Raw genomic sequence first — 20,015 nt, 5'->3', positions numbered from 1 at the left:
CATGCACTCACACTTGACCAAGGGAAACAGATAGAAGACACGCAGTAGATAGGCAAATCTTTTTCACTCCTTCTACCATAAGTTATATAATCTCTTTCCTAAGAGATCACCCACCAGACATAAATTGAACTGTGAGTCATATCTAAACGATATTCCTCTACCCAAATTAACACCAGAAGAGGCTGAGAGCCTGGAATCCCCTATTACAAGTGCTGAAATAATAAACACCATTAAGGATTTGAAACCTGATAAAGCCCCTGGCCCAGACGGATTTTCGAATCAATATTATAAAACATTTGCAACCCAATTAACCCCTCATTTATTAACTTTATTCAACTACACGTCAGGCATAAATTTATTCCCAGATACAATGCTCCAGGCGCACATTTCAGTCCTCCCAAAGCCAGGCAAACCCCCAGAGAAACCAGCAAATTTCAGACTCATATCTCTGCTTAATGTAGATGCAGCTTTATGCAAAGATTCTGGCTAATAGAATAAACAAATTTTTACCGAACCTGATTCACTACGACCAGGTTAGGTTTGTCCCGAATGGAGAGGCTAAGGACAATATAAATAAAGTACTCAACCTCCTAGATCATATTAAAAATTCTAAAATTCTCTATATACCGTATATCTCTCAACCGATGCAGAAAAAGTGTTTGATCGATTCAATATTTCTTCAAAACTACCCTTAATAAATTCGGCTTCCCCACAAAACTCATTGATCAAATCTGGGCTTTATATTCTAACTCCACCGCACATTCTCTCAGAACCCTTTGAAATATGTAACGGCACTAGGCAGGGCTGCCCCCTCTCTCCGCTCTTGTTCATTCCATCTCTAGAACCCCTAGCTATAAAAATACGCTACAATCCGCAAATAGAGGGGATCAACATAACAGACCAGGTATACAAATTAGCAATGTTTGCAGATGATGTCTTGATGACCTTGATATCTCCATTATCCTCTATGCCAGCTGTTCAAAATGAGTTGGAGAGATATGGGGCAGTATCAAACTTCTCAGTGAATTATCTAAAATCCGAAATCTACCAAATTAACCTAGTAGAAGCGGATCTCGCCATGATTGAACAAAAATTCCCTTTCAAAATTCAAGAAAAAGCACTGAAATATTTAGGAATCTTTATCACCTCTAATATAGAAAAACTACATAAACTAAATTACGGTCGTCTGCAGGAGGAATTCTACACTAACTTCCTCATGGCTCCCCAAACATATTTCATGGCTAGGTAGAATAGCGGCAGTCAAAATGATGCTTTTGCCCAAAGCCCTATATGTAATGCAGGCAATCCCAATTCCAGGGTCCGATGTAGATGTAGGCAAGTTGCAGACTGTTATAAATATATATATCTGGCACCGTAAACCACCCAGACTTGCAAAAGAGCACTTTATATTCAAGAAGGGAAGAAGGAGGCCTGGGTGTTCCCAATCTACAGGCCTATAAATGGGCAATATCGCTGAATAAAGTTATAGAGTGGTGTAGACAGGGTCAGGATTTCTATAAAAGAAACATCCATCTGGAAGCACAATTGTTACATGCCACCCATATCGGGAGGTTATGCTGGTCTCCCCAACATTTAAATAGGGCTTTACTTGACCCATACCCGAGCATCAAGACAGTCTGGTTAGACTGGATCAAAATGCGTGACAAATACCCCTTGATCTCCACGCCTTATTCCCCCCTAACTACCCTCCTTTTGAACAAAGAACTACCACCTGAGATTCAAGGTAAATCAAGACAGACTCAGCAATCTCCAAGCCTGTCAGACTATCTTCCTATACATGAGTTAGTAGAGAAAGGGAATTTGATCAAGAGGCAGACACTAATTGATAAGGGACTAACCTTTTTTGACTCTTGGCTGCTATACCATCAGGTCAGGCATTATTTACATACTCACAAATGACAGTCAGATATGCTGCAACAGTTAACCCCATTTGAGTATCTATGTAATATGCAAAACCAGCTGAAAAAGGTGGTCTCACTAATGTATGGTAGTGTCCTCCGGTCCTGTCTACCCCCACTCCCCAGCTATACTTTAAAATGGGAAAAAGAAATGAACAGACCAATTTCTCCAAAACTTTGGTCAAACTGGTTTAAAACAACATCTAAATCAGCCCATTCGGCAGCAGCCTTAGAGATTAATACTAAAATCCTTACTAGATGGTATTTAACCCCAAATAAATTAAAACACATGTTTCCTAATGCCAATTGCAAATTCTGGCGGGGGTGTAATCAGGAGGGCACTATGTGGCATATCTGGTGGGGATGTGAAATGCTATGTCCCTTCTGGGACGAGATCCACAATCAAGCATGCAAAGTAGTTGGTCTCCACCTAGACATCACTGAAGAAAACATCCTGTTCAATGCAAACATAGACACACCTTGTAAAATTAGAAGATGCCTTTATCAGATAATGATTAACGCAGCTAAATGCCTCATTCCCTTGAATTGGAAGTCCACTCATATCCCATCCTTAGCTGAATGGTTAGCATTAGTAAAAAACAAAATAATCCTAGAAAGACTTCACTATCTTAAAACAAATCAAATGTCTTTCTACTATGAGATGCTCTTCCTTTGGGAGCAATATTTATATGCTACCTAGATCTTGGTTGAAGAGTTAGATGAGTTGTATGTGTAATTACACCATATAATAAAGAAAATGTTGAATAAAGTAACTACAGGAAGATGTTGCTGGGACCACATGGCTCATTCCCATCCCTAATCCTTGGAATTTATGATTTTCAGTTCTGTAATTTTTGTTTTTTGATATCTTTATATATGTATGTTTTGATGTTTTTGTTGTCTTGTTTTTTTTGCTAACCTCTCAACATTAATTCTTATATAAGTAACATTGATATGGTCTTATATGTTGATTGTTAGCGGGAAGTTCAGCCTCAAGCATTTAACAAATGGAGACAAACTTTACAACCAGAGACTTATTCTACACCATTTCTGGGCAATAGACATAGGCTCAGAACATGAATTATAAAATGTTACCTAAACTATTTGAACCTGTGAGGTCTACTCATCTGTAATGTTTATTCTCATTTTTTGAAAATGTAATAAACACCAAAAAAAAAAAAAAAAAAAAAAAGGACCGATGAGGCAAAAGGTCACCCCGAGAGGCAGACGTCATGGTGGGCAAGAAGTCATCTGAAATAGGTCTGCACACCATGTTCAGTGAAGCCCAGCCAAAAGACTCATATCAATCTGGGAAGTAGCATCAAAGGAGAGAATATGTATAACAGCATCAGAATCGCCTAAGGATTTTGGGATCCCACCCAATAATGATAAATCTTGTGATTTAAATGTGAACCATCAGATCTATGTCTGGCTGCCCCCAGTACCTTAAAATATAATAAAATCCTCCTGATGGTAGGACTTCCAAAAGGCAGGTTTAAGATGGCCATAAACTAATGAAGCTCTGTACAAGATCTGCATTATCTTGCGGAATGTGGCCTAAGCTGCATGGGAACTTTTTAGGATCAAGTCTTAACATTACTTGGCCACTGAGAAGTGAACTTGGATAAACCACCTGGTTTTGTGGGGAGCCAGTGGTCTACCTTGATGTATTTAGTTTGTTCCAACTTTTCTGTAACAGTGCGACAACATGGAGCACCCTACATGCAGAGCTAGGAAATTTCACTGAGGATGCAATCTTAGCTCTAAAGGCTCAGCTAATACTGGCTTTCAATAAGCTAGAAGTGTCCATACAAAATCTGCTGCATCAGGGAGGGATTGGAATCACTAGATGATCTCTCTAAACTATCAGAATATTGCTGCACAGCTTTGACGCACACTCTTTACTCACAGATCACTTACAAGCTCTACATATACGCAGGAGAAATATCCTGGAGCAAGCTTTGGCCCTACAACTGTATCCCTGCAATGTGTTCTGCAGTGTCTGCTACCAAGCTGGTCAAGCAAATGTCAAATTGAACTCTTTATTTGTTCCCTGGTTGTGAATATACTTTATCATGCTACATTTATGATTATGCATTTGTCCTATTTAACATTGTCTACTTTTAATGTTTGGCTACTTACACTTTTTACTCTGCTGGATCTACAAAAAGGCACCAATGCTGATTCAGTAGTCCCAAGACTTTGTCACTTGATTCATACATGGATTGCATATGTTCTGACTGTAATGCATCAGTGTGACTCACACCTTTTAGGATTTGATGTGTCACACAGTGATCTATGAGTCTAAATCCACTTATGTTTCATTGCTTACCTTGATGTGAACTTGTGTCATTGACATTCTATACCTGGTTTAAAACGTTGCAGCTTCATAAAGTTAATTGTTGTTTTAAGTTTGTAGTTTTGCAATTCTGAGATAATAATATGTCTTTTTCATAGACACAAAATATTGATTTGCTCTGCAAAATACTAAACCATAATAAATTATAATATAATATACTAAGTGTAACATATTAATAGGCAAGGGTGTGTGCACTAATCAGGAACAATATCTCTAAAGTAGTGGGTTTCTACTACAGTATAGGGCAGTTTATATCCTTATTCAAGTGTGCCTTATTCCAGTATTGGGGACAAAAAAAAACATATTTAGTCAAATTATGCCCATTCATAAATGTCCCTTCGGTTTTAATGAAGGTCATTTTCTCACAACTGGAGCTACAAGCTTTGACTATCCAATAGATTAGACATATGCGGGGGATAGCCTACACATTGTTTGTAAGTCTTGTTTGTAAGTCCTGTCTCTTTTATTTAGAATAGTCTGTTATCAACAGTACCCTGTCACCAATTATGTTTGATAAGGCTACTATCTCAATCATCTTATTTGTATTGGTATTTTGGGCAATTCCAGAAATGCTTTTTCTCCTGATAGTAATGGCACATTTAAAGGAAAATGTCCACCATGCATTTATTTCAAATCAGCCAGAAATATTAGTATGCAAGGTTTTTTTTTCTATTTGTTATTGTCCCATACAAGCTATTAGTCGTTTATTTTGAGCCGATTTCATGGATCAGTTAAATTGATCTTGTTTAGATCTCATGTGTTTTAAAGAAAATCACTTTTTTATGTATGTTGCAAACTTTAAAAATGAGGGACAACTCTATACACCTTCTTACAAGCTTGCTTATAGTCCCTCCTTTTAAGAGGAACATGTATTGCTCATTCTGACAAGTATTGTTTAATCCTGTCAGTCTTAGAATTGTATTTTCAACATGATAAGAGAGTGATATGCACTTTGTGATTAACATACTGGTAATTTACCATTTTAGGTGATCTGTGTATCGCCCATTCTGACAATTATTGTTTTATTCTGTCACTACTAAATCAATGTGAATGTCTCTTAATAAAAATAATTTTGAAAAAACAAAACAGAGGTAGGAGTTAGGGACTGCATCTCTGGGAATATGAGTGAATGAGATTCCATTCTGATGGCTCTCCGCCCACCTCATGATGCAAGATACTTCCTCATTGCCAAGGAACTAATGGTTTCTCCCAGATAACATAAGCCACTATGGTGAAACTGTTGTAAACCAAATGAAGGGTTCTATATGAGCCTGGGCCTCGGCCTGAATAGCATAGAGGATCACTTGGAGTTCAAGAATGTTGATTGATTACCCCACATCCCAGGGAGACCAAAGTTAATGCACCTTCAGAGACTCCAGGATTCACAAAATAGAAGGCTGGCATCTTAAGAAATTACTGTATAGTTCAACTGTCAAAAAGAGGCCCACTAATCGACACCTGATCCAGGGTAATTAGGAAGAGAAAGGAAAAGCCAAGGTGCAGAGGTGTCTAAAGTTTACAAAAAAATAACCTGTCTAAAAGAGCAGGGCGGGCCGTGGACACATCGTGTCTAAGAAGAAATACATTTATCAGGTAAGCATAAATTTTCTTTTCTTCTTAAAGACACAATGAGTCCACGAATAATCTTCATTACTTATGGGATACAATACCCAAACTAGAGGACACAGATGATACGGGAGGGACAAGACAGTGAACCGAAACGGAAGGCACCACTGCTTGAAGAACCTTTCTCCTAAAAGCTGCCTCAGCTGAGACAAAAGTGTCAAACTTGTAAAACTGAAAAAGAGTGAAGAGAGAACCAAGTTGCAGCCTTGCAAATCTGTTCCACAGAAGCTTCATTTTAAACGACCATGAGAAAACAACAACCCTCATGGAATGAGCCGTAACTCTCTCTGGAGACTGCTGTCCAGCAGACTCATATGCAAAACAGAAGAAACTCTTCAGCCAAAAAGAAAGAGAAGCAGCCATAGCTTTCTGTCCCTTGCGTTTTCCTGAGAAAACTACAAACAAAGAAGACCGACGACAGTCCATAGTCGCCTACAGGTAAAACTTTAAAGCACGGACCATGTCCAAATATGAACAGAAGTCTTTCTTTCTAAGGATTAGGACACAAGAAAAGAACAACAATCTCCTGATTAATGTTCCGATCAGAAACAACCTTAGGAAGAAATCCTAAGTTAGTATGTAAAACTACCTTATCTGAATAGAAGATAAGGAGACTCATACTGAAATGCCAAGAGCTCTGACACTCTCCGAGCAGAAGAAATAGCAACAATAAATAAAACTTTCCAAGATAACTCAATATGTAAAGGAAAGAATAGGCTCAAACGGAGTCCCTTGAAGAACTCTGAAAACTAAATTCAGACTCCATGGAGGAGGTAACTGTTTGAACACTGGCCTGATCCTGACCAAGGCCTGACAAAAGGATTATACATCCGGGACATCTACCAGACGTTTGAATAACAAAATAGAGAAAGACAGAGTTTTCACCCGATAGGGAACTAGACGATAAACCTTCCTCCAAACCCTCTTGGAGAAAAGACAAAATTCTAGGAACCCTATCTTATTCCATGAGTAGCCCATGGATTCACACAAATAGAGACATATATGCCATATCTTATGATAAATTTGACTATTAACAGGCTTTCGAGCCTGAATCATGGTCACAATGACCGAGTCAGGAAAACCCTGCTTGGATAAAAAGTGTTCAATCTCCAAGCAGTCAGCTTCAGGTAAACCAGATATGGGTGAAGGAGGGGCCCTTGAATTAGAAGGTCCTTCCTCAACGGAAGGTTCCAAAGCGGCAGAGATGACATGTCCACCAGATCTGCATACCAAATCCTACCAGACGAAGTCGGTGCTACTGAGGATCCACCAAAGCCCTCTCCTGTTTGATTTGAGCAATGGCCCGAAGAAGAAAAGCAAACAGAGGAAAATGCTGGAGAACGCTTCCAGATGGAGTTCTCCCGTGGATGAAAGGACTGCCTACTCAGGAAATCTGCCTCCCAAATGTCCCACCCCTGGGATGTAGCTCGCCAACAGGCCGCAAAAATGGGCCTCCGCCCACTGAATTATTTTGGATACCTCTGTCATCACTAAGGAACTCCTCGTTCCTCCCTGATGATTGATGTAAGCCACTGACGTCATTTTCATTGACTGGAACCTGATAAACTGGACCAAGGCTAACTGAGGCCAGGCCAGAAGAAGATTGGAGATCGCTCTCAGCTCCAGAATGTTTATAGGAAGAACAGACTCTGGCCGAGTCCAAACCCACTGAGCCCTTAGGGAGCCCCAGACTGCTCCCCACCCTAGAAGGCTGGCGTCTGTTGACACAATCACCCAAGATGGTCTGCGAAAGCCGGTTCCCTGGGAAAGAGGATCCAGAGACAACCACCATTAAAGAGAATCCCTTGTCTCCTGCTCCAGTAGTATGTGGGAGACAAATCTGTATAATCTCCGATCCATTGCCTGAGCATGCATAACTGCAGAGGTCTGAGATGTAACTGAACAAATGGGATGATGTCCATTGCCGCCACCATCAACCTGATTATCTCCATGCACTGAGCCACTGAAGGCCGAGGAGCGGACTGAGAAGACTAGACCAGTATCGATAATCTCGATTCCCTGACATTCTGTCAGAAAAATCTTAATTAATATGGAAGCTATTATGGTTCCCAAGATAGCTACCTTTGTATATTATGGTTCCAAGAAAGCTAACTTATGCTTTACCTCTTCCTATCACTAACGTACGCAATAGAATGACTGGAGTGGGAGGGACAGGGAAGGGAGGAGCTGTTTAACAAGCTCTGCTGTGGTGCTCTTTGCCTCCTCCTGCTGACGAGGAGGTGAATATGCCATAAGTAATGAAGATGATCCGTGGACCTCATCGTGTCTTTAAGAAGAAGAAGAGCATTTATGAGATATGAAATACAGAGGGAATTCAAATATCCTGCAGTTCGGCCCTTGACGGTTTATTTGTATCTTGCCCCAAGAAGCTTGGTACCCCACAGTAACAGTAGATAAGATAGAATACAAGGCCAGGCCCACAAAGGATTTACCTGTGGAATGGCAAATATAGAAATCTGCTGTAGGAATAATGTCCACATATCAACATTTACCATACGGCAAATCTAGCTAAAACAGCCTTAACAGAACTTTTTGTGCTAATGTGCACCATGACTACTGCTGCATCAGAAAAGACATGCTAGCAACCTTAATAACTGTACATGATCCTGAACACTATTCAAGGTGCCCTTCTCCTAATAATGTAACATTAGAAAAGGTTATTACTGAAAAACAGACATGGCTGCCACCCTGCAAGTCTTGCTCACAGTAGAGAAAATAGATGGCAGCTGAAGCAAACACCTTTGAAGACATAAAGCTTCCTATTCTCTAAGGAGTAGTAGTCCTCTTGGTTAAAGTGAAGATAGCTCCAACACCCATAGGGAATATCTCCCAGACCTCCAGGTGAGTTGTGAGCAAAGTAAACATAGCTTTAGATTATGCAGAAGTAACAAAAGAGTATCACTGATTTGTTCCATTCCTCAGACTCCAGTTTAGTGACTTATTCAGATAAAGGAGAAAACAGAATACTGTTTAGAACAGGGTTAACTAATATATCCAGAACAATAGTATTAGATTTTGGAGGGTAGTTGGGTTCATCCACCAACAAGATGCTACATACTAATACTTCCCTTAATAATTCATGATCATGCTCATACATGACTTAAAGGACACATCCACACCTGCTGATCTGTTTTGGGGGTCCTGAGATTCATTAATAACTCCTCAATAGCGCAAACAGTCAAGATACAATATTCTGTTTCTGTTAGGGAAATTAGGAAAGTGTATGTATAAACCCAGAGGAGAACTGCTCAAGAGGATAGTAACTATTTACTAAAGGTCTGTGCTTAGCTATGGGAGGCATACCAAGGACTGTTTTATGCCTTTATTTTAGGGCATAATTCAAAGGCGCCTAATGGTCCAAGCTGTGGGGTAGTGCCACTTAAACCACCCCTATAATAGTTAAAGGGACATTCCACATAATAAAACAAATATAGGGGGATAAAGCAAGAATGGCACAAAAGATAACTCATTGTGATTAAACCCTTGAGAGCTGAGAAGAAAAAATGATCACCCAGACACTAGCACTCAGAGTTGTAAAACCATTGTAATTTACGTGTCAGATTACACACAGCACACTCAAATCTAAAGCATTTAACACAGAAACAAAAGCAAATGCATTTAAATGCATGAGAATGTCCTCACAACATCCCAAATGACTAAGTAACACAAGGTTTCCAGTAGCTAAGATAGCCACCACTCCAGGAGGAGAGTTTTTACCCATAATGCTGCGCAAATTGTGCACCTTTCTGAGCCAGATTGACCCTTTACTGACTTGTGGAAAAAAGTCTAGGGAGAATTGGAGCCTTAAAAAAAAAACTTATCAGAAGGCCAAGCTAAGCAACCTGCAGTGCTGTAGTGTGAGAGGCTCTGCGTGTCAGTTCAACTAATCTCTCAAAGTACCTTACATTTTCCAAAGATCTAGATATTAGAGCTCACTGTTAAACCAGGCATTGGCAAATATATCCAATTTCACCTGGGAGGCTTGCTGACTCCCCACTGGGAAAAGATTTCTCACTGCCCAGCTGCTTTAAAAAGGGACACACATGGAAAATACATCTGGCGATTCCCAAATCTAAAAGATACAATCTTGCAGAACTATCTAAAATATACCATAGATAGGATTATAGAAGGGAACTATGTGACCTATTGGCAGCTTGAGATGCCCCCTTTCTCATTAACAGCGCTATTACACTGTGCGACTAAATGTGTACCAAAAATAAATCTGTCAGTTAACAGTGATTAATAATGTGATTCTCGCATGGCATAGGACTTTGTTAAGGGATGGGAGTTAAACCTTTTGTATCACGATTCTTGTCAATGCTGGAAATCCTAACATTACTCCGGTGTGTAACAAAATTGGGGGTATTCCAAAAATGGAACAATAGTGTCCTTTCTAATATTTCACAATTGCAAGATGCAACATTAGGCTCTATTAAAATCATTTGAAACATTAGGTAGAGAATTCCAGCTACTTAAAACAGAATTGTACGCATATCTCCAGATTAGACACTTTTTTAATGAATTGAAGGATAAATATGGTGTTGACTGGCCACATGGAAGAGCTAGATAAGGTTATTAGGATATTTCAACAAAGGAAAATATGCAATTTCTGCGATATACAATACCTTACAGTATATGTCATATCTGTCTGATGAACATCTACAGGTAGTACATACTAAATGGCTGATACATTTAAATGCTTACGTTGAAGAGATATGATCTAGCTTACAAACTATGGCAAAAGCAACAAATATAACTTCCTGGTGAGAATCACATTTTAAAATAATAAATCAACTATACATTACACCCAGGAAATTGGCACAATGGTATAGGAAGGATAACATACGGCTAGATTATGAGTTTTGCGTTATAGTGAAAAAGCAGCGTTATCAGGTTATAACAATGCTTTTTCACTACCACTGCTATTACGAGTCTTGCAGGTTTAGGGGCACCGCACACTTTTTTGGCCTTAGCGCAAATCAACTTACGCGAATTGCGTAAAGTCTTTTTTCAATGGGATTTTCATAGCACCGATATTACAAGCTTTTCCTGGGAGGCCAAAAAGTGAGCCGTACACCCTATCCCGTCAAGATTCGTAACGCATTCTAAAGTCAGTAGTTATAAGTTTTACACTACAAAGCTGTAGCATAAAACTCATAACTAAAGTGCTAAAAAGTACACTAACATCCATAAACTACCTATTAACCCCTAAACCGAGGCTCTCCCACATCGCAAACACTATAATAAAAATTATTAACCCCTAATCTGCTGCTCCGGAAATAGCCGCCACTATAATAAACATATTAACCCCTAAACCGCCGCACTCCCGCATCGCAAACACTAGTTAAATATTATTATCCCCTAATCTGCCACCCCTAACATCGCCGCCACCTAGCTACATTTATTAGCCCCTAATCTGCCGCCCCCAATGTCGCCACCACTATACTAAAGTTATTAACCCCTAAACCTAAGTCTAACCCTAACACCCCCTAACTTAAATATAATTAAATTAAATCAAACCTACTATTAATAACTAAATAATACCTATTTAAAAATAAATACTTACCTATAAAATAAACCCTAAGCTAGCTACAATATAACTAATAGTTACATTGTATCTAGCTTAGGTTTCATTTTTATTTTACAGGCAAGTTTGTATTTATTTTAACTAGGTAGAAGAGTTACTAAATAGTTATTAACTATTTAATAACTACCTAGCTAAAATAAATACAAATTTACCTGTAAAATAAAACCTAACCTGCCTTATACTAACACCTAACCTTACACTACAATTAAATACAATTACCTAAATGAAATAAAATTACCTAAATTGCAAAAAAAAACACGAAATTACACAAAATAATAAACAAATTACAAGATATTTAAACTAATTACACCTAATCTAATAGCCCTATCAAAATAAAAAAGCCCCCCCCCAAATAAAAAAACCCTAGCCTAAACTAAACTACCAATAGCCCTTAAAAGGACCTTTTGCGGGGCATTGCCCCAAAGAAATCAGCTCTTTTAACCTGTAAAAAAAAAATACAAACAACCCCCCAACAGTAAAACCCACCACCCACACAACCAAACCCCCCAAATAAAACCCTAACTAAAAAAACCTAAGCTCCCCATTGCCCTGAAAAGGGCATTTGGATGGGCATTGCCCTTAAAAGGGCAGTTAGCTCTATTGCTGCCCAAACCCTAACCTAAAACCCACCCAATATACCCTTAAAAAAAAACCTAACACTAACCCCCGAAGATCCACTTACAGTTTTGAAGAGCCGACATCCATCCTCAATGAATCCGGGAAAAGTCCTCAGCGTAGCGGCAAGAAGTCCTCAACGAAGCCGGGAGAAGTCTTCATCAAGCCGGGAGAAGTGGTCCTCCAGACTGGCAGAAGTGTTCATCCAGACGGCATCTTCTTTCTTCATCCATCCGGCGCGGAGCTGGTTCCATTTTCAAGACCTCCTGCGCGGAGCATCCTCTTCTTCCGACGAGTTACCCGATTGAATGAAGGTTCCTTTAAGTGATGTCAGCCAGATGGCGTCCCTTAGATTCCGATATATAAAAAATATAAAAAAAATCTATTTATTTTTCTCAACCCTCCCTCCTCCGGGCACACATTCAAGGGTCAAGCTCTCTGACCCTCACCCCCTTTACCTTTTCCCTTTTTCATTTCATTTGGAAAGGTAGAAATCGTCATATGTTCTGACAAGATACCACCCCAAGTTAAAAAGTCCTTCATTGACTAAAATGGACAATTGGCAAGACAAAATGTTTCTTTTCTTAAATAAAAAAATATTATATTATATGTTCATTTATATTTAGTATTGTTTAAATATAAGGGTTAAAACCTGTATAATGGAAAACGGACCAGAAGTGTTATATGACAATAATATGACTATGTAAACAAGAATACAAAGAGCTGTGTTAAGTAGGCATGATTAGAGTAAATATATATATTTATATATATATAATTATATATATATATAGTATAAGCAAACACTCAAGTAAGTATTTTTTCCTTGAACATCAAATACACAACTAAGGAATCCTGAGAGATGGGGTGATGAAAGCTCTGCAATGTAGGGGTGTTTTGCTTACTTCTGGTTGGACAGAAAGCATATCCCATTGTGATGATACATGGACTCTTAATATTGTTTGAAAGAAATAATTCACCATGTTCATTGATAATTTTTGAATGTGAAAGAGTCCATATAATCATTAAACATTTCAAAAGGTTTATAAAACTGTCACGACAAAAAACATATATAAATATACATAAATATACATAAACATAAATAACAAAGTCACTTTCGATCTTTGTCTTACCTGAATTAACTTGAATAAACTTCAGAGAGAATTGTAATTGAAGCTTGTGGTTACTCCTAGGTTTACAGTTAGAGATATTGACCCAGAATGGACTGTACAGTTGTGAGGGGCCAGGCAGCAGCTCGTCATCTCGTCTTGTAATGTCCAGCCCTTTGGCTTTCTTCTCCTCTATATTAGCGAAAGCACGTCCCATTTGACATGTAATGTCCATTTTGTTTTTTGCAAAAGAGAAATTAGCAAACTGTTTCTCAGGTATTCCTATGTTCCATGACACGGTGACGTAATCTGGTACTCCGCTGTCCCAGTTAGGAGTCCGCAGATAGACGGTGGTGTCAGCTTTTGGAGTTACAGTGAAGATGCACTCCTCTACATTAAAACCAGAGAGGAATTATTGTGAAGCTTTTTATTGTAGAAGCATATTGATTACATTTACATAGACATTGCCTTTCAGTAATCTACATAAAACTATATAGTCTACTAACATTCGGCTAGATTACGAGTTTTGCGTTATGAGCGGTGCGGTACTAACTTGCAAGTTATTGTCACCGCTCACTTACCTACAGCGCTAGTATTACAGGTTTACAAAAACCCGGCCATTAGCAGGTAAAAGTGAGCATAGAGCAAATTGAGCTCCATACCGCACTCCAATACCAGTGCTGCGGTGAGCGGAGGTAAGCTGGTTTTACGTGCTTGTGCATGATTTCCCATAGAGTCAACGGGCGAGAGCCGGCTGGAAAAAAAAGCCTAACACCTGCAATAAACGTGCATAAAGCGCCGTAACGCAGCCCCATTGATTCCTATCAGGAACTAAATTTATGTTTACACCTAACACCCTAACATAAACCCAGGTCTAAACACCCCTAATCTTACACTTATTAACACCTAATCTGCCACCCCCAACATCGCGGACACCTACATTATACTTATTAACCCCTATCTGCTGCCCCCAACATCGCCGCCACCTACCTAACATATATTAACCCATAATCTGCCCGCCCCCCAACGTCGCCGCCCTTATACTAAAGTTATTAACCCCTAACCCCCCACTAACTTTAATGTAATTAAAATAAATCTAAATAAAACCTACTATTAATAACTAAATAATTCCTATTTAAAACTAAATAAATACTTACCTGTGAAATAAAACCTAAGCTAACTACAATATAACTAATAGTTAAGTTTGTATTTATTTGAACTAGGTATAATAGTTAGTAAATAGTTATTATTTACTAGCTACCTAGTTAAAATAAATACAAATTTACCTATAAAATAAAACCTAACCTGATTTACACTAACACCTAACCTTACACTACAATTAAATAAATTACTAAAAAAACAAACACTAAATTACACTAAATAAAAAAGAAATGATCAGATATTTAAACCTAAAAACACCTAATCTAATAGCCCTATCAAAATAAAAAAAGCCCCCCCCCCCCAAATAAAAAACCCCTAGACTAAACTAAACTACCAATAGCCCTTAAAAGGGCATTTTGCGGGGCATTGCCCCAAAGAAATCAGCTCTTTTACCTGTAAAAAAAAATAAAAAATACAAACAACCCACAACAGTAAAACCCACCACCCACACAACCAACCCCCCCAAATAAAATCCTAACTAAAAACCTAAGCTCCCCATTGCCCTGAAAAGGGCATTTGGATGGGCCATTGCCCTTAAAAGGGCATTTAGCTCTTTTCAAGTGCCCAAACCCCTAATCTAAAATAAAACCCACCCAATAAACCCTTAAAAAAGCCTAACACTAACCCCCGAAGATCCACTTAGTTTTTGAAGATCCAACAATCTGCCGCCAATCGGAAATCTAAGGCTGAAAAAATCCTATTGGCTGTTGCAATCAGCCAATAGAATTGAGCTTCAATCCTATTGGCTGTCCCAATTAGGCAATAGGATTGAGCTCGCATTGGCTAATTGGTACAGCCAATAGAATGGATCAGTCAATAGGATTGAAGCTCAATCCTATTGGCTGATTGCAAAAGCCAATAGGATTTTTTCAACCTTAATTCTGATTGGCTGATAGAAATCTATCAGCAATCGGAATCTAAGGGACGCCATCTTGGATGACGTAATTTAAAGGGAAACCTCATTCGGAAGAAGACGGCTGATTGAAGAGGATGCTCCGCGCCGGATGACTTGAAGATGGACCCGCTACCGCGCCGGATGGATGAAGACTTCTGCCCGGTTGGATGAAGGCTTCTGCGCGGTTGTATGAAGGCTTCTGCCCGGTTGGATGAAGATTTCTGCCGGCTTCGTTGAGGATGGATGTCGGGTCTTCAAAAACTGTAAGTGGATCTTCGGGGTTAGTGTTAGGCTTTTTTAAGGGTTTATTGGGTGGGTTTTATTTTTAGATTAGGGGTTTGGGCACTTGAAAAAGATTGGTTGTGTGGGTGGTTGGGTTTTACTGTTGGGGGGTTGTTTACAGGTAAAAGAGCTGTTTCATTGGGGCAATGCCCCACAAAGGGCCCTTTTAAGGGCTATTGGTAGTTTAGGCTAGGTTTTTTTTTTATTTTGGGGGGGGGGGGGGCTTTTTTATTTTGATAGGGCTATTAGATTAGGTGTAATTAGTTTTAAATATCTGATAATTTCTTTTTTTTCGTGTAATTTAGTTTTTTTTTTGTAATTTAGTTAATTGTATTTAATTTAGGTAATTTATTTAATTGTAGTGTAAGGTTAGGTGTTAGCGTAAGGCAGGGTAAGGGTTTATTTTACAGCTAAATTTGTATTTATTTTAGCTAGGTAGCTAGTAAATAGTTAATAACTATTCTACCTAGTTAAAATAAATACAAACTTGCCTGTAAAATAAAATTAACCCTAAGCCTAGCTACAATGTAACTATTAGTTATATTGTAGCTAGCTTAGGGTTATTTTACAGGTAAGAATTTAGTTTTAAATATGAATTATTTAGGTAATGATAGTAGGTTTTATTTAGATTTATTTTAATTATATTTAAGTTAGGGGGTGTGTTAGGGTTAGCTTAGGGGTTAATACATTTAGTATAGTGGCAGCGACGTTGGGGCGGCAGATTAGGGGTTAATAAAGGTAGGTAGGTGGCAGTGGTGTGTTAGAGGCGGCAGATTAGGGGTTAATAATATTTAACTAGTGTTTGTGATGCAGGAGTGCAGCGGTTTAGGGGTTAATACGTTTATTATAGTGTCAACGATGTCCGGAGCGGCAGATTAGGAGTTAATAATTTTGTTTTATTATTTGCGATGCGGGAGGGCCTCGGTTTAGGGGTTAATAGGTAGTTTATGGGTGTTAGTGTACTTTTTAGCACTTTAGTTATGAGTTTTATGCTACAGCTTTGTAGCGTAAAACCCATAACTACTGACTTTCAGTTTACGGTATGGATCTTGGCGGTATAGGCTGTACAGTTCACTTTTTGGCCTCCAGGCAAACTCGTAATACTGGCGCTATGGAAGTCCCATTGAAAAAGGACTTTTTGAAAACTGCGGTAGTTACATTGGGGCCAAAAAAGTGTGCGGTACACCTATACCTGCAAAATTTGTAATACCAGCAGTAGTGAAAAAGAGCCTTAACGCTGCTTTTTCACTCATACCGCAAAACTCGTAATCTAGCCGATTGCAAATAAAGATACTGAAAAGGGAATTTACAAGCTTTCCTATTCTATTACTGAACTCAAGCATTGCCTAAATCAGAGATGGCTAACTTCATAATACATGTGGACTGTAGATCAATATTTAATACAAATAAAAAATGTATGTATGTACATATTCCGATTTAGGTAAGGTGTATTCTGTTTTCCTCTCCAAAGAGCTTTTTTGAGTTGTGGTCACCTTGTTTGACCCTTTTCCATAAATCCTCAAGCATTTTTGCTCCACTTTTCCCCAGGGGTCACAAAAATGAATTTTAGAGGGCTGCATGTGGGCAGAAGAATACAACACTCGCCTTGAAATATAAATACCAGGGTGCAAAAGTAATACATAAAAAAGATCCAATAATGTCACTCTCTGGGTTTAAAACACAGCAACCTTTAATGTGTAGACCCACATTAAAGGTTGCTGTGTTTAAACCCAGAGAGTGACATTATTGGATCTTTTTTATGTATTACTTCTGCACCCTGGTATTATATTTCAAGGCGAGTTGGAGTGCGCTACCTACCACATTTTATATACACACACACATATATATATATACAAAACACGGAAGGGGACTGCACTCTCATACCGGACCGGGTACACATCCCATGACCCTGCAACATGCTCAGCCCTAGGTGCTCACCGGCACTCACAGGCAGCTGTGCTGTCCCCAGAGACACAGGCAGTTAACCCCAGACAGGTCTGGGTGCAAGAACCTTAGGGAAAATTACAAAACAAATTAATACAACACACAGAGAAAGTCCAGCACTCACTTACAAGCTCACAGCTAAGATTTAAAAGCAAAAATGGAAAGGTTAGTTAACGCATCTGGCCAAATGGGACAAGCCCAGGTACCACGTCAAGGTCCTTTCCAATACCTGGGACCCTAAAACAGCCACACAATGCAAGCTCTCAAATCCAAACAAACTGGGAACAAGGGAAGGGTGCACAGGCTTATGTAATCACCCTAGACATATCCAAAACACGGAAGGGGACTGAGTGCTGGACTTTCTCTGTGTGTTATATATATATATCACTCGCCCACTAGCCATTGGCGAGCACAAATTGGACTGTGGCGAGTAAATATCCTAGTCAGGTTACAAAGTTGGGGAATGTGCTTAAAACATTAATTTAAAAAAATATTTTGGGGAAATAAGAAATGCTCTGCGCCTATAGAGCAGTTATTAAAGGGACACATTTTCTTCTTCCCCCAATGCCACTACCTCTTGATTACATAGCTTTTTATAGCAAATACTGCATTATTGACAAGATCTGTCTAGGTGGTAATTTTCACAGGCAAAATCAGCTTTTTAAAATTGATGGTCCCCATTATCAAGCTAAACACCACCAATGGTTAGTTGTCCAGGTTACAACCCATGCAAAATGAACAAAATCAAACTGGACACCAAAAACTTTGCATCAAGTAAGAGGGAGATAATTGCTGTCTATACAATGTGCCAATTTGCTAGTTTAATAACTGTATTAAAAGGACTTATATTGTTATGTTTAAAATAATAATAATAAAAACACTATACATAAGGTTTTTCACAATGGATAAACATATGCAAAGAGGGGGTGGGGTAGTGGGTGTTGTGTAGGCAGGTGATTGGGTGGGATCAGTGGCGAATAACATTTTGGCCTGGCTAGAAAATGTATTGAATGGATATGTTAAAGGGATATGAAACCCAAAAACACAAAAATGTATGCTTACCAGATAAATTTCTTTCTTTCTTGACACAGTGAGTCCACGGATCATCAATTACTGTTGGGAATATCACTCCTGGCCAGCAGGAGGAGGCAAAGAGCACCACAGCAAAGCTGTTAAGTATCACTTCCCTTCCCACAACCCCCAGTTATTCGACCAAAGGAAAAGTAGAGAAAGGAAATAACACAAGGTGTAGAGGTGCCTGAGGTTAATATAAAAAACCTGTCTTGAAAAACAGTGAGGGCTGTGGACTTACCGTGTCAAGAAAGAAAGAAATTTATCAGGTAAGCATAAATTTTGTTTTCTTTCTTAAGACACAGTGAGTCCATGGATCATCAATTACTGTTGGGAATCAATACCCAAGCTAGAGGACACAGATAAGGGAGGGAAAGACAGGTAACCTAAACAGAAGGCACCATTGCTTGCAGAACCTTTCTCCTAAAAGAAGCCTCAGCCGAGGCAAAGGTATCAAATTTATAGAATTTAGAAAAAGTGTGGAAAGAATACAAATCTGTTCTACAGAGGCCTCATTCTTGAAGGCCCAAGAAGAAGACACCGCCCTAGTGGAGTGAGCTGTTTTCTCTTAGGAGGCTGCTGTCCAGCAGTCTCATAAGCCATACGTATAACACTTCTCAACCAGAGAGAAAGAGAAGTAGCAGTAGCTTTCTGGCCCTTACGTTTTCCAGAAAAGCAAACAAACAATGCAAAAGTCCTTCGTAGCCTGCAGATAGAATTTAAGAGCCTGCACAACGTTTAAGTTGTGTAATAAACTTTCTTTATGAGAAGAAGGATTAGGACAGAGAGAAGGAACCACAATTTCCTGATTAATATTTCTGTCCGAAACAACCTTAGGAAGAAAACCAAACTTGGTACGGAGACCTTCCTTATTTGCATGAAATATGAGATAAAGAGAATCACACTGCAATGCTGAGAGTTCAGAGACCCTCCGTGTAGAAGATATAGCAGTAAGAAACAAAAACTTCAGAGATTCTGATCAAAGGATTGTACATCTGGCACGTCCGCCAGACGCTTGTGCAGCAGAATGGATAAAGTGGAAATCTGACCTTTTAGGGTACCGACAGATAACCCTTCTCGAGGCCTTTGTGGAGAAAAGATAAGATCCTTGGGATCCTCATATACAAACAGAAAAGTCCCAATATAGCGCTCAAAACTAAACTGCAGATCCAGAATCCAATGGATATACATGGGCAGTGTATCAAATTGAAGTGTGCACAGTACCTTAGTCCTCCGGTGTTTGCAATTGCTGCATAGTCTCCCGGTCTCGGTCTCGGTCTGTTTTCCTTGTCTGAACCCTCCTGCAATCCTTCGTCACAACCAGGCGTGACCAATCTACTCTGCTCCTTCCTTAGCACAGCATCCACTTGTGGAGCTCCCCGCTAACCGCCAGCAGACCTCTGCAAGTCTGCATAAAATCCTCAGCCAA

General features: G+C 39.2%; 1 protein-coding gene across 1 annotated transcript in view; it reads right to left on the bottom strand.

Annotated features, from left to right (window-relative positions):
• The window catches only part of CDCP1 (CUB domain containing protein 1), a 111,355-nt gene that overhangs the window by 20,969 nt on the left and 70,371 nt on the right, over window positions 1–20,015 (bottom strand). The window contains exon 7 of the mRNA XM_053714462.1: window positions 13,258–13,623. Within this exon, the coding sequence (XP_053570437.1) occupies window positions 13,258–13,623 (366 nt within the window). The remainder of the gene's footprint in view (window positions 1–13,257; window positions 13,624–20,015) is intronic.

This window comes from Bombina bombina, chromosome 5, assembly GCF_027579735.1.
Source record: "Bombina bombina isolate aBomBom1 chromosome 5, aBomBom1.pri, whole genome shotgun sequence".
Lineage (NCBI taxonomy): Eukaryota > Metazoa > Chordata > Amphibia > Anura > Bombinatoridae > Bombina > Bombina bombina.
Note: the sequence above shows the minus strand (reverse complement) of the source record. Positions and strands in the feature narration are given on the sequence as shown.